At 46.1% G+C, this 16,000-nt stretch overlaps 1 protein-coding gene across 1 annotated transcript in view; it reads right to left on the bottom strand.

Annotated features, from left to right (window-relative positions):
* The window catches only part of CDHR3 (cadherin related family member 3), a 65,787-nt gene extending 50,064 nt beyond the window's left edge, over nucleotides 1–15,723 (bottom strand). Inside the window, exons 1-2 of the mRNA XM_025929878.2 lie at nucleotides 15,586–15,723; nucleotides 5,982–6,184 (exon numbers count right to left, since the gene is read on the bottom strand). Coding sequence (XP_025785663.1) covers nucleotides 5,982–6,184; nucleotides 15,586–15,631 — 249 coding nt within the window. The 5' untranslated portion in view covers nucleotides 15,632–15,723. The remainder of the gene's footprint in view (nucleotides 1–5,981; nucleotides 6,185–15,585) is intronic.
* Between the last annotated feature and the right edge of the window lie 277 nt (nucleotides 15,724–16,000).

Genomic DNA, 16,000 nt, shown 5'->3' with positions numbered 1-16,000 from the left:
TTTAGGTGACATCCTGGTTCCATCCACTGGAGATGGAAAGCCAGGGGTTAAAACCCTGCTCGTCACTACTTGGGGTTGGCGCCTAGGCAAGTCTACTCTGAATGTAGTTAGGTTTTCTGACACTGTACTTTCCTGTGATTGCTGTTAAGTTGCATCTTGGCGTAGCACACCATGCTAACTTTCCCAAGGCCATGTCCAAGAGTAAACAAGGGAAGGATACATCTGCAGAAATAAGGAACAATATATACTTACATCAACACCCTGTTAGTGTTTTTGTACATTTCCACACATCCTTCCACTATTGGAAACTTGTCCTCTGAATTGTGTTTTGGAAATGTGGGAGGGATACCAAGAACCAGGGATAGAGAGACATCACCAGAATCATCAGCAGGAACCCGGGAAGTCCATGATGGGAGGGTTCTGCTGAGGCTAACTGGAGGCCAGCTGGTGACCTCTCATGTCTACATGCACACTCCTGCCACCAGCTCAGACCACGGAGTTCCCAGAGTCCTTTTGGACATTTCATAAATGTCTTAATTATCCTAATGGAACCTTTTGGTTGTTAATACGAATGGGGCCAGGCAGGCATTCAGTATCCTGTCGTGAGGAGAGCACTTAGTTCCAATCTCACTTTCATGGCTGAACTTTGGTGTGACCTTGGAGAAGTCCTGTACCTTTCCCTGATTTTGCTTCCACATGATTATAAGTAGGTAAATAATCCTCGCCCTAGTTAAACAGGTGAGGTATAAGACAGGATATTATAACAAAGAATAGGGGACAGAGTTCATTGTGAGCCATGTTTAGCCAGGGAAGGCTTCATGGAGGCGGCTAGGGGTTTCATGTTTGACTTTTCAAGATCTGGGCTGCAGATCTGGGCTGGTTGAGTGAAGACAGCCACAGATGGGAATGAGTACGTGCAGTGGAGGGAGAAAGTGTGGAGGAGGGCTGAGAGAGACAAAGATGTAGTCTTGTCACTACTGTGAGCAGGGGTCAGCCTGGCGCCCACATATGTGGAGATGACCTGTCTCTGCGTCTGACGCCTGTAAGGAGAGAGGCAGCATAAGCGAGGCGTCCAGAGCATAGACTCTGGAGCCGGGCTGACTGGCTTTAGAGCCCAGCCTTCCCATTCATTAACCCATCTGTGCCTCCATTTCCCCATCTGTGAAATGGGGACAATAAGAGCATCTACTTTAGAGGGTTGTTGTAAGGATGAAATGAGTGAAGCCACGGAACACTTAGATCACTGTTTAGCACTGAGCAAGCACCCAGCAAATGAGAGCCAGAAACCGTGCAGTGAGCATTTGTCCCCCAGAGCAGCTCCCTCTGTCATGACCCATTCTGTTTCCTTGATTTAGACCCGAGCTTCCTGCTAAGCCCGGAGGCCTCTCCTGAACCCCAAGCTTGAGCAGATCCTTTACCACAATATTACCTACTGACAGCTCCATGTCCTTGGGAACTAGCTCTGATTCCCCAGAGGAAGGAAACAATACAGTCAAAGAAAGAGTCCAAAATACTACATTTTGGAGTCAGAGGAACTGGGTTGCTACCAACACAAATGGGGGAGTTGTTTTTGCTGTTGCTACCAGCATTTATTAAGTGTTTACGTGCCGGGCTCTTGCCAAGCCATTTTGCGGAGTATCTTATTAAGTCGTGGCAACAACCACAGGTTGGTGAAGGTTCCCTGTGTTTCACGGGTAAGGAGACTAGGCCAGGGAGGGGAAGGTGCTCCAAAGGTCATTGCTGGGAGCGGTGGAGCCTCCATTTGGTTGCAGGCAATCTGGCTGCTGAGTTAGGATGAAAGACAATGTTTGGTCTCAGGTATGTTAAGTCTGAGGTCATTCTGGTCAAAGCTCAACAAATTTGCTGGTGACAGTGGGTGAGGAAATAGGAGAGTCTGGCTGAGAGAGAAAGAGGGGCAGGTGCAGGCCTCCACACAACCTCAGAGCAATGCTTGCATGCCTGCCCGGCTTCTCAGAACTATCCTTCTTCTTCTTCTTTTTAATGTTTATTTATTTTTGAGAGAGAGGTGAGAGAGAGACAGAGAGAGAGAACAAGTGGGGAAAGGGTAGAGAGAGAGGGAGACACAGAATCCAAAGCAGGCTCCAGGCTCTGAGCCGTCAGCACAGACCCCAGGGTGGAGCTTGAACCCATGAACCGTGAGATGATGACTTGAGCCGAAGTCAGACTCTTAACTAACTGAGCCACCCAGGCGCCTCTCAGAGTTATCCTTCTTGCTGCTGTTATGGGAGAAAACTCCATGACTAACAATTGGCCACATGTGGCCAAATGGGGCTCTGACATCTCTCTTGCTGGGCAATAGTGGGCCAGCGCAGAGTAGGGACTGCGAGCTAGGGTTCTTGGGCCAGCTTGCCAGATCCCAAGTCTCAAGTTGGCCACCAACTAGCTAAGTGAACCTGGGCACACTGCTCGGCCTCTCCATGCCTCTGTGCCCCACCTCTAACATGCAAATAACGGTGGTACAGCACTCATGGTCCTATTGTGAGTATTATATCAATGAATTCACAAAAAATTTAGGGGGATTCCTGGTATATGATAAATGCGTCATACACGAGTTGTTATCATTAGATAATTGTCACAAATCCTCCTTGCCTGCCCCCTGTCCCCAGAAGTCTCAGCAGCTGTGTTTGAAAGTAGAGAGGCCTGAGCTCTGGCGTGATTCAGAGGTCACCCTCCGAAAGCCCTGTACAATGAAGTCCCAAGGCCAACGGTAACCAGACCTCTGGACCAGAGACCCAAAAACCTCACCATTGGACTTCTCCTGCAGACTGTCCAGTCAGCCCAAGGAGGAGTCAGGTTCTACTGTGGTGGTAGCTCTTATGAACATTTGGGGTAGGAGAAAAGGATTTTTTTTTATGTTTATTTATTTTGAGAGAAAGAGAGCATGCATGGGGGAAAGGCAGAGAGATGGGGAGGAAGAGAATCCCAAGCAGGCTCCACACTGTCAGCACAGAGCCCGACACAGGGCTGGATCTCATGAGCCGTGAGTCAAGAGTCAGACGCTTAACTGACTGAGCCACCCAGGCACCCCGAGAATAAGATCTTTTTGGAGGGGATAGTTGATGCCATTGGGTGGTTTCTGGGGAGAAGCAACCAATTCTTAAGAATAGCTTCAGGACTTATGAATGCGTGGCCAGTCCTAGTGCTGGCACAGAGTCCAGGAGGGCACCAGGGCTGGGACAGTCCCCTGAACACTGGAGCCCACATCAGTTGAGGTGCTAATAAAATTGCCATTTCTAGAGTTCAGGAATAGGATGGAATTCTTCCTTGACTGATAGCCCTGTGTGAATCCCATCAAACATGGAAAAGGTAGGTATTTCCACCTGATTTGGGGGCTTGCCAAAACAGCAACAATGTGCATGGCAATGTAAGAAAAAAAGCCTAAGATTGGTGGTCAGGTGACCTGAGTTAAGTGCTTATTTCATCTTTAATGGCTATGTGATCTCAGACAATTCAGTTAAACTTGCCATCTCTTTATGATCTTAGTTCTTTTTTTTTTTTTTTAAATTTTTTTTTCAATGTTTATTTATTTTGGGGACAGAGAGAGACAGAGCATGAACGGGGGAGGGGCAGAGAGAGAGGGAGACACAGAATCGGAAACAGGCTCCAGGCTCTGAGCCATCAGCCCAGAGCCCGACGCGGGGCTCGAACTCACGGAGCGCGAGATCGTGACCTGGCTGAAGTCGGACGCTTAACCGACTGCGTCACCCAGGCGCCCCTTTATGATCTTAGTTCTGAACTGGAATAAAGCATTTTACTTTTATTTGTTTGATTTTTTTTTTTTTTAAAGAGAGAATGCAAGCAGGGGGGATTTAAGGCTCCACACTCAGCAGAGAGTCCAATGCATGGCTCTATCCCACCACCCTCAGATCATGCCCTGAGCTGAAATTAAGAGTTGGATGCTCAACCGAGTCACCCAAGTGTCCCAGCAATAAAGCACTTTAAACAGTGATAATATCAGTGTCAGTAGTAACATCAAGAGATCAGGATGCATATCTGAAGCAGCACGGTCACCATCATCATTAAAGGCAGTAGACTATCGAGGCTAAGGGAGGGAGCTCTTAGTGGGAACAACCCAGATGTCTGTCAGTTGATGAACAGATGGGCAAAATGTGGTCTGTCCAGATGGTAGAATATGATTCAGTCACGAAAAGGAATGAAGTACTGACACACGATACAACATGGGCGACCCATGAAATTTTTTGCTTCAGGGAAACTGGCCGGTCATTAAAGACCACGTACAATGCAAATCTATTCAGAGACAATGTCCACAATAGGCAAATCCGTTAAGACAGAAAGGAGATTAGTGGGTGCCAGCGACTGGGGGAAATAGGAAAAGGGGAGTGACTGCCGATAGACTAGGGGTTCAATTGGGCGTGATGGGATGTTCTGAAATTAGATTGTGGTGGTGGTCTGTGAAACGCTAAAAACCACCGAATTGTACATTTTATTTTTTATTTTTATCTTTTTAAACATTTATTTTTGAGAGACAGAGCGGGGGAGGGGCAGAGAGAGAGGGAGACACAGAATCCAAAGCAGGCTCCAGGCTCCGAGCTGTCAGCACAGAGCCCAATGCGGGGCTCGATCTCACGAACCATGAAATCATAACCTGAGCCGAAGTCAGACACTTAACCCACTGAGCCACCCAGGTGCCCCCTGAATTGTACATTTTAAATGGGTGACTTCTATGATGTACACCTTATATCTCAATGAAGCTGTTTATAAGACTAGTCAGGAGCGCCTGGGTGGCGCAGTCGGTTAAACGTCCAACTTCAGCCAGGTCACGATCTCGCGGTCCGTGAGTTCGAGCCCCGCGTCAGGCTCTGGGCTGATAGCTCAGAGCCTGGAGCCTGTTTCCGATGCTGTGTCTCCCTCTCTCTCTGCCCCTCCCCCGTTCATGCTCTGTCTCTCTCTGTCCCAAAAGTAAATAACCGTTAAAAAAAAAAATAATAATAATAATAAAAAAAAAAGACTAGTCAGAGATATGAAGTCAGGCTACCTGGGTTCTAGCTTCAGCTCAGCCACCTGAGAGCTGTGCAACCCAGGGCAAGGTATCTCATATCTCTGTTAAATTTTGCTTCGGTTTCCTGCATCTGTAAAAAGGGCTAGTAATATAAATAAAATCATTGAGTTGTTGGAAGATTACAAGAGTAAACACATGTAGAACAGGTTCCACAGTGTCCAGCCAATACCGCATGCTGTGTAAGTGCAAGCAATTGGCAGGGCTTATAGGAACAGATGAACAGCAGCTGTGGAAGATGAGCCAGATGTCAAGGGCCAGGTAGACAGGGCAGGTGAGTCACAGAACCAGCATCTGGGGCCCGGGAATGTACACTGGATACTGAGGTGAAGACCTCCTGAATGGGGTGCTGAGAATACCGTGTTCCTGCGCTCTGGCCCTCAAGTCATGGCTCTTGAATGTGAATTACTGAGTCTAAATTATCCACGAGGAAACAGTCACACAGCACAGCTGCCCATTTAGACTTGGATTTCTATGAAGGGTGTGTTCTTCCATATTAAATAAGTCTCCTCATAGATTTCCTTCTGAAAAATCACAGAATTCGAGAAAAGCAGCATCACCGGACACAAGTTCATCAGCGCCTGGCTTTTGAGGAGACGAATACCCAAACTATGCCACCCAAAGAATTTAGTTACTGTCAGTACACTTCTAATGCCTGATATCATGTAAGGGCGGTTGGCAATAAGAAACAAGACTTTTATTTGTAATAAATTGGGCATTTGGTCACTGCACTGGATTGAGTGAAGAAAGAAGGTCCCAAGTGCTCTGGGGCATCTAGCACAGAGGGCTTTATGGTGCCCCAAACAGCCCTTGTGGAACTTACTAGAGGAGAGATTGAACCAGGGAAAGAGGAGGAAATGATCACTGATCTGGAATCCCATCCATCCTCAGCTTCAGGACCCCTCTTTGTGGACAACTCCCCCTGGGAGTGAGATGTGCTTGCCTCAAAGTCGGTGCCTGACAGCCAGTTCACTTTGAAGGCATCAGTGAGGGGGCTTGAGTTGATGATCAGGGGAAACCCCGGGGTCACAGGTGCCAGCGATGCTGATAAATTCACAGAAAACTTGTGCACTGAAGTCTCAGGTGGAGAATTCTCAGCCACGTTGCTTGTACCAGGCAAATGGATTAGGCGTAGTGCTTCTGTCCCTGTGGGTTTAAGAAGGATGCAAAACAACATGAACATAAAGACTTGTGCTGGGAAAAAGGACTTAACAGCTCGCTCTATGGTTTCAACTCGTAGCTCGGGGCAACGATGGAACCTGGTCACTCTTGCCAGGACTGGAAATGGAAATCTGAGATCTTCTGGGAGCCAAGAAAACCACCACAAAACAACCATGAAATCTGCTTTTGTCATTCTGTAAATAAAGCTGCTGCGTTTCTCTTGTCTCCCCGCACCCCTTCTCTTTTCTTTGTGAAGGGCTAGAGAAACAGAAACATGATGCCTTTGGAGACGGACATTCACTTGAAGGACCTAGTCCCATCATGACTCAGGTAGTTTACAAGAGTTTATTTGCCTGGTCTGTGTCAGTGTTTGATTCAGAGGTCATCAAAAATGGGGCGATCATGATTGGCAAGCCCCAAAATCATGTTAGATCTCCTTATATCTGTAAGTAATCTCCAGGACAATTGTTTGTTATTGTTGGATGCTGGGGGCATCACGCAGAGAGGGTCAATGAGTACATCTTGATTGATACATTAACTCCCATTTCACAGACAAGAAAACGTGAGACTCAGTGAAGGCGCGTGCATTGCCTTGGACTGCACGTCAGACAGGGACTTTAACGATTTAAGAGAAAGTATGCTTCTTCCAGGAAAATCCTGGGACATTCTTAGGTCTCCTCGATACTCTGCAAGATCTTGCCAATATAGACGAGACCAGCAGCTCCTGCTCTTTCATGCTTCCATGGTGATGCTTACTCAGGGTGTGTGTGTGTGGGGGGGGGGGGTGAAAATTGTCCTGCCCCAAAAAAACCCACGTTCACTCAGAACCTCAGTATGTACCTGATTTGGAAATAGAGTCTTTGCAGATTAACTGGTTAAGAGGAGATCATTCCAGATTAGGGAGGGCCCTGACCCACCAAATGATGTCCTTATAAGAAGAGGACAGAACACAGAGACACAGGAGGAAGAAAAGCATGTTATGCTAGAGGCAGGAAGTGAACTAATGCATCTACAAGCCAAGGAGAAGCAAGCAAGCACCAAAAGCTAGGAAGCACACATGGAACAGATCTTCTTCAGAGTTTCTAGAAGGAACCAACCCTGTCCCCACCTTGACCTCAGACCTCTGACCTCCTGAACTATCGGCATTTCAGTTCCTGTTGTTCTAAGCCATCCACTGTGTGGTAGTTTACTGTGACAGCTCTAGGAACTCAGTACACTTCTCCAGTTGCCAAATAAGTGCATAAGGTAAAATCCTTTCTCTCATTTACTCCTCGAAACAATCCTCTCACATAGGCATTAATGTCACCATTTTACAGATGAGGAAACTGAGCTGAATAATAACAAGTAACAGAACCAAACTTTATGCTGAAGCCCTACTTGTTAGCCAGCTTCCTGATCGTGGCCACCTTTAGCCCTGGGAGACGAACCACCTGGAATTCTGGGAGGAAGTACAGGGGGCAGTAAGAGGATCAGTCCTACCAAAAGGTGTACAACTTCTAGAAACAAACCAGCCGTGGAAAAATGCTGGCTTTTGTAAGAAAATGTTTTTATTTCAAAATTGGGGGCGGGGCTTCAGAGAAGTAGATGCAAATGTAGGAAAAATGGAAATATAAACATACTGATACAAGCTTTCATAACTCTAAAATCATTGGGGCACCTGGGTGGCTCAGTCGATTAAGTGTCCGACTTTGGCTCAGGTCATGATCTCACGGTTTGTGAGTTTGAGCCCCGTGTCAGACTCTGCGCTGACAGCTCCGAGCCTGGAGCCTGCTTCAGATTCTGTGTCTCCCTCTCTCTTTCTTCCCCACTCACACTGTCTCTCTCTCTCTCTCTCTCTCTCTCTCTCTCTCTCTCTCTCCCTCTCAAAAATAAATAAACATTGGGGCGCCTGGGTGGCGCAGTCGGTTAAGCGTCCGACTTCAGCCAGGTCACGATCTCGCGGTCCGTGAGTTCGAGCCCCGCGTCGGGCTCTGGGCTGATGGCTCAGAGCCTGGAGCCTGTTTCCGATTCTGTGTCTCCCTCTCTCTCTGCCCCTCCCCCGTTCATGCTCTGTCTCTCTCTGTCCCAAAAATAAATAAACGTTGAAAAAAAAAATTTTTTTTAAAAAAATAAATAAACATTAAAAAAATTAAAAAATAAATCTAAAATCATCTTAGTTTAGAGACTAAAATACATTGTACACAAGTTTTTTTTTTTTTAATTTTTTTTCAACGTTTATTTATTTTTGGGACAGAGAGAGACAGAGCATGAACGGGGGAGGAGCAGAGAGAGAGGGAGACACAGAATCGGAAACAGGCTCCAGGCTCTGAGCCATCAGCCCAGAGCCTGACGCGGGGCTCGAACTCACAGACCGCGAGATCGTGACCTGGCTGAAGTCGGACGCTTAACCGACTGCGCCACCCAGGCACCCCCACAAGTTATTTTTGATTGCAGGATTAGCCAGTTTTATGGACAAGGACTGTGCAAGGGCTCAGAAAAAACAGCTGAGGTTTAGGGTAACATGGATATGGATAGATTTTTTTTTTTTAAATCTGTCAAAATGACTTTAATATTATAGCATTCTTGTAATAAAAATTCGGAGCAAGGGGTACCTAAGTGGCTCAGTTCCTTGAGTGTCCCGACTCTTGATTTAGGCTCAGGTCATGACCCCAGGGGTCAGGGGTCAGGGTCAGGTCACGGAGCCTGCTTGAGATTTTCTCTCTCTCTCTCTCTCTCTCTCTCTGCCCCTCCCCGCCTCTGAAAAATGGAGAGCAAAATAGTAAGCTTGGAATATTTAGAGGCAAAGAGTTCCCAAAAATAGTTTTTTTATTAAAAAAAAAAAAATTTTTTTTTAACGTTTGTTTATTTTTGAGACAGAGACAGAGTATGAACGGGGGAGGGTCAGAGAGAGAGGGAGACATAGAATCTGAAACAGGCTCCAGGCTCTGAGCCATCAGCACAGATGCCTGACGCGGGGCTTGAACTCATGAACCGCGAGATCATGACCTGAGCTGAAGTCGGACGCTTAACCGACTGAGACACCCAGGCGCCCCCAAAAATAGTTTTTTTAAATGAGCAAATTAATCAATTGCTTTGGTGCTTAAGTTATTTTAGGCATAATTCCCTCTTGCTCTCTTTTCCCACAGTGGAAAATCACCAGGACCCCCCTCCCCGTCCCCAGCTGTTCACCAGTGTTTCCTCTGTTCAGCAAGACAAGGGTAGTCCTAATAAGTAAAATGAAAGGTTGCCAATTTCAAGGGACCCCCCCCCCACCTTCGCCTGCTCCTTCCCACTCACCCCAGTAACCTGGGCCTCTCCAGTCAAGAGGAAGGAAGCTTCTGCTCGTATTTAAGCAAAGCTAGAACTCCCTCAGTTTTTCTCCAGAGCAGCCTGCAGTTAGGGTGTGCCCAAATGAATAGACTGAAAACAAGTAACCACTTGCTTTTTCTAAGCTCCTACTCATCAGGCGTTGTGTAGGCTTTCCTGCCTGATCTCAGCTGTTCTAAACACAATCCTGCCATGTAGGTATTACCATCACCATTCTGCACATCTGTGATTGCACTCAGTAAGGGGCTGTGGCAGGCCTGGATCACTGCCTCTGGATCTTCTAGATGACAGATGGTATATACCAACTACAGACCGTCTGTCACGTGCCCGTCGGGTGACCATGCACGTAAGGCACCATGCATCCTGATGGTGCTGGGGCCTGGTAAGAAATTGGCCCCTCCACTCAGATGTTAGATGTGGCGATGCGATCTGTAAGAGGCTGTTTGGGGGAACAGCATAAGGAATTGTGCTGGGATATTAGCTTGACATGGGCTCAGGGTGTGAGAGGCTTGCTAGGTGCCACTTGGGGCTTTCCACAGCCTCACCCTGAACAGGCAGCTTACCATAGCCACCAACCTTGGTGCGACTCCTCTGATGAACTGAGAAGACCGGTCAAGCCGTGCTCTTCAAATATCTCCCACTGATATCATTTAGTTTGCTTTGCAGAGAGTGTTTCCACTGATCTTGTTGTGTTCATTTTAACTTTGATAAGCCCTGGGTTCTGGAAACTAATTCCATGAAAGAACCAGCCTTCCAATCCCAGGCATCTGACTCCAAGCACAAGTCTCTTTGCACAGCCGCACACTGCCCCCTCCTATTTGTAGAGCTTTCATACTCCTCCATGAATGGTCATATTTTACAAGGTAGTGAGGGAGATATTTTGAAGGGGGAAGGACAGAGGGAAGGTTAGAAGCCAGGGAAAGGCTCTCCCTAAGACACCACACGCTTGCCTTCTGAAGCTGGTCTTCCAAACTTTCTCTGGCGGTCTGAGCAAGAAAGAGGCTTTAATGGAATTTGACTTACACATGCATCTTAATTAAGGATCAAATTAGAATTGCTTGAAGCGTACACTTTGAAAAAGAAAGAACACGCAGAAGATTTATTATCAGTCACCGAGCCCACTGAAACATCTTGCTTGGGGTTGGGATCTGGATGGATGATGTGCTCACTTGTTTCGAAATGAGCAAAAGCGCTGCCTTGCCAGATATGGACCAACAAGGCCTCCTCCTGGAAGCCCGTGTTGGAATAATTAAGGCCTCTGCAGCCTCAGTTGTGGGGGAAGAAGCTGGCCACCCTGGGCCTCCGACACCAAAGTGACCGTGTGGTTCAGGAAGCGTGGGTGATGCCATCTTCTCCCTCCAGGAACACAGCTGCTCTCACAGTGTGATTTCAATACAGGGCAGTCCTTGCCTGAGACCATCACTCAGTAAGTACCTTTTCTTTGTCTCCACTAGCTAATCAAAATGGTAGGGAGAGAGATCAAGGAGTGTTGTGAAAAAAGAATGAGATTTGGAATTGGAGCTCTTGCTTCAAGTTTGAGCTTTGCCACTACTTAACGTGTGACCTTGGGCTGGTCCCTTAACTTCTATGGGGCCCTCTGTCCACTTCTATCTCTCAGGGCTATGGTGCTGCACTATGGTAGCCATTAAACAGAGTTCAATTGCTAAACAAGACTCATAGAAGCCGAGAGAGAACGCTTGCAAATCTACAGTTGATTACAGAAAAAGGAGGCAGTATAGCAACAACATTAAGTGAATATCTGCACCAGGACTAAAGGTGGCCTCATGTCTTGAGGATCAGAGAGGCCAGGCACCAGCTTTTTTCATCCTGTTTTCCCTAAGGGTCATAACAGAATGCACTTGCTCAGATCAGAGACCACTGACGTATCTAATGATACCTCACAACCTGGGAACCCCAAATAGAGTCTCCACTGGACATTTTTCTATTCTGTTGGTCATGTAGGCACCATCTTTTTATATAACCAGCTTGCACAACAGGGTCTTCCAAGCCAGGTGCAAATCATCAATCTCACTGTTGTCAATAAACAATGCTTGCAGGCCCATACAAATAATTCGGAAACTCCCAGGACCCATGGGAGCAGCACCGTTAATCAGTGTGCTTCTTGCCTTGAGCAGAGGTCAGTTCTGTGCAGGAACTTCAGTAAAGCAACTCAGGCTAATTCCAGGCCTACGAGATTTCACTCTCACAGCAAAGATACCATACACTGAAAATGCATATACTCGCCAAACCATCAAGCATTATAGAATATTGTTTCAGTATATGCAATGTCTTCCTGTGCCTTTAATTTCCAAGATGTATATCTCCCTAGGTGGGATTCTCACCTGTCTTCTTTGGGGAGCTGATCCATGCCAAGCAAGGCTAATAATAGCAGGGAGCCCTGAGTAAGACACAGAAGAAAAGATGGTGATTCTACTCGCGATTCTGGAAATTACACTGGGCCATAAGTAGCAGGAGAAAGATGTGTGTGTCTCAGAGCAACCCTCTGGTGCTGGCCCGAGAAGGCTGGTTTCTGGCAAACCTCTTCCAATTCCATGGGGGTGGAAATACAGATGGATTCCAGAGACTAAGTTCTTGAACTTGAGAGAGGAAGACAACCAGATTGCCATGGGAAGGAGGTAGGGGGAGTGCCGAGAGGAGGAACACCTTTTGTTCCTCTAAGGTTGACTCTACACAGGAAAGTGATGTTATAGAAGAAGTAGAAGCCTTTTGCAATATTTGTTGGTTCCCATATATCAGATTGATCAGCCAACAGAAAGACTTTCAGGGGATGGGCTCCATGTTCCTGCCTTTTGAAATGATGAGAGCATTAATAATGAAAGGTTGCACCCAGTTCCTCAAGGAGCCTGAGACAGTGAGCCTTAGTCCTCTTTTTGACTTCCCAGCACTGCCTAGCACAAGATCAGGAGCAATGGCCAGCCTGGGGGGTCTTCCTAGAGAGACATGAGCCAGCCTCATGCCTGGTGCTCTGCGGAGAAGACTCAAGTCAATGGCACTGGTACCTTTTTCACGTTCATGTGGATCTTCCAGCTACCAAGGAACCCTTCTTTCATTAAACACCCTGGAATTTTTAATCCCCAAGAGAGTAACAAAAATGTTACTTCCCTCGAAGAACTTTCTCAAAATGTAGACAACTTTCAGCGGGCAGTGGATTTGAATACACAGAGGAACCCTTGCTAAGTCCTCCAGCTTCAGGAATGGCGTGTGGTCTTTTGGTACTGATAGAACCCGAAGACTGTTTCATCTCAACTCTTTTCCACCGGCGTGCTTGGGAGGTTTGTCTGCTTTATGTTCTCGTGGGGCTTTCCTCTGTAAGACGTCGTGAGAGTGCGACACCGTAACATCTGTAGCATCCTGAAGAGAAACTGTTTGATTTCTCTCATCTTAACAGGGGGTGGGAAGGACAGAAGCTAATTTAAATGACAGTACAAGCAGGCATCTGGTCTAAATTTCTGTGTTGTGGGGGAAGGTATCAGTAAATGCGTGTTGGGGGGGGGGGGTGGGGAAGACCCAGAAAGGGATGATGATCCATGAAAACAACAAATATTTACTGGATCCCTTATATATGTATGTGACATGCGGGGACCACACAGCAGTAAGAGATACAAAACCTGTTATTGCAGGGCTGACATTCCCCTTGAGGAAACACGACAGACACATAATGGATGAATTCTAGAATAACTCATACTACCTTTTGTTAAGCATTCATTTCATGTGGGGCACTGTGTTCAAACCTTGGCATACATCCCATGTGTGGGCAAGAGGAGCTCCACGGTACAGTGGGAAGAGTACCCACCAGGAGTCAGGGCAATCCAGGTGGGCTCTCTGGAGGAGGTGGAGCTTGACTTGGGTGTTAGAGGATGCAGAGAAGTTAGACCAAATGAGAGGAAAGAGGATATTGTTTGAGATTATTATGGTGATGCCTGCTTCCAACACCCTGAAAGCAGGTGCCAGTGTGGCTGCCTCCCCCCCCCCCCCATGTGACTCTAGTGTTTGAGAGGGAGGATAAGAATCGGGTTCTCAGACTCACAAAAGAAGGTGAGAGGGAAATAGTCTGCATCACAGCAGACCTTCCAAAAACCAAGATTTTCCCTTTGGAAGCAAAAGCGTGGTACAGTGCATGGTCTTTTGGAGATGGGGGTGGGGGTGGGGGTTGAATGTGGTTTTGATAAGAAATTTCAAGTATTTATTGCAAACTTTTGTGATCTGTCCCTTTCACATGTCCAATAATAAGATTCCAAATGATCATATCCACTATGAGACGTTGGGTTCTTGCTAAATTCACTCTTTCCTCAATGGCAATGTCACCTCTTAACTCAAATGATTGTGGTCCTAGAAGCCTATATTTCTGGGAAAATCTCAAATGTTTACTTCAAGTGAGAGTCTGAGCTGCTCAAGACCCAGCCTCACAGTCCCTCTACCAAGTAGAAAATCTCAAGATTCAAGAGGGTTCAATTAGAGGAAACCCAGTCATTTATTTATGTTATTAACAGACCAAAAGGGAATGTTAAATGGTCATTTCCATAAATCTGGAAAAAGCATTTGATTTAAAAACTATTTTGATTTAGAAATAAATACCTGAAAAAAGAATAAAAGTTATCTCCTTAACATGTAAAACATTTCTGATTCACACCGAAAGTTAACATCATCCTTAATGGGGAATAAGACAAGAATATACACTCTTTTTTTTTTTTTAAGTTTATTTATTTATTTTGAGAGAGAGAGAGAGAGAGAGCACAAGCAGGGAAGGGCAGAGAAAGAGGGAGAGAGAGAGAGAATCCCAAGCAGGCCCCGAGCTGTTGGTGCAGAACCTGATGTGGTGTCCAGTTTCATGAGATCATGACCTGAGCTGAAATCAAGAGTCAGACACTTAACTGACTGAACCACCCAAGCGCCCCAACTTATCATTGTTTAACAACAGCCTGAAGGTATGGGCCTGGTAATTAGATAAGAGAAATAAATACAAAATAGAAAAATAGGCAAGGAAGAATATAACTGTTGATTATTCTCAAAACCTAGAAAATGCATGAGAGTCACCTGGAAAACCATTACAAATAATCAGGTACGTCATTAGTAGGGTTCGATCCATTGTACAACAATCAGTTAAAACATACAAGAGAAGATAAGATTCCTTCCACAAATACAGAAAAAGGAGAAGGAAAAGAAAGAACTAGAAGGAAACATAATCATAATCAGAATGTGCAAGATCCCGGTGAAGGAAATCTTAAAATAATCTGGAGGAAAACAAAGACTTAAACAACTGTCTAGAACAGTTGAACAGGAAGGCTCACGTCATACGTAATAAGCACTACCATTTACTAAGCATTTGCCACTCCTCTCAGTGTGTTCCTGCATAACTCATCAAATATGTAAATTATCCCTAAATTAATCTGCAAATTTCACATGATTGAATTCCACACATTCTGCATATACTACCTATTCAAAAATAAGATTTAATTTAAAAAGCTCAATTTCCATAATCCAAGCTGACAACATTAAAGAGATCACCCGGGATTCTTGAAGCTCTTGAATAAGGAAGAGGGACTACAAGAAGCAGTAGGTTCAATCCTTGGTGCTTCATCTGAAGACATTGTCTTTGCTCAAGATGAAGACAATGGCCCCTTGATACCTCAGTTTTCCCATAGGATGATCTGCCAACTTCAAGTTGCCCCCACAAGACTCCAGAGAAAGGCCAGAGTCTCCACAAAGACTGACTTGACATACGCACAAAGCTCTGTAGTGAAAACCATTCTTCCAACCTTACACCCTGGAAGGACAGGCACAGGCCGGTTACCAAGGGGAGAAAATGAAGTCTGCACAGAGACTAGACTTTAGTCTAGACTGGAGACTAGACTGTAGCTTCTTTTGGTGTGCCCCCTTCCCAGAGCACCTGCCCAGCCTCCTCAGGCTCCCCATCATTGCATTATCTCGTTCGCCAGTGCCAATAAGCCCACCATTGAGCAAGACCTCCCAGATGCAATTTCCTCCTCGGGGACGTTATCACTCAGTGGTATCATGCAAACAGAGAGCAGCCCAAACAAGGGACAAAATGGAGCTCCTACCTGACATGGCATCCAGGAGAACCAGAAGAAAAACTGCCCCCTGCATACTGGATAGTTCACTTCTGTATGCACTTCCAGGATATTACCTTGTAGCTGAATCCCACCAGAGACCCAACATTTATTCCAAATGCCACTCATCTTCCCTTCCTGGCTTTGTTGCCATGTGAGAAAGCAAACAGAGGCTTTGGTGGTATCTCGGGGAGACTAAACACCACAGGACTGTTTGTTCTTTGATTACCTGCTTCTGTGACCGCATGGTTACCCAAGAGGCCAACCAGCCAGCCCTGGTGAGCTCAGAGTCCCTCTTAAAATTCTACACCCACCGTGTGTCTTGACAGAGAGCCCAAAAGAGAAGTGGAAAGAGCAAAGAAAGCAGAGACACAGAGATGATGCTAAAAGCTGGGCATAAGCATAA

Source organism: Puma concolor, chromosome A2 (genome assembly GCF_028749965.1).
Source record: "Puma concolor isolate L17-30 chromosome A2, mPumCon1.1.hap2, whole genome shotgun sequence".
In the NCBI taxonomy this organism is placed as follows: Eukaryota; Metazoa; Chordata; class Mammalia; order Carnivora; family Felidae; genus Puma; species Puma concolor.
This window is presented reverse-complemented; position numbering and strand designations above follow the sequence as displayed.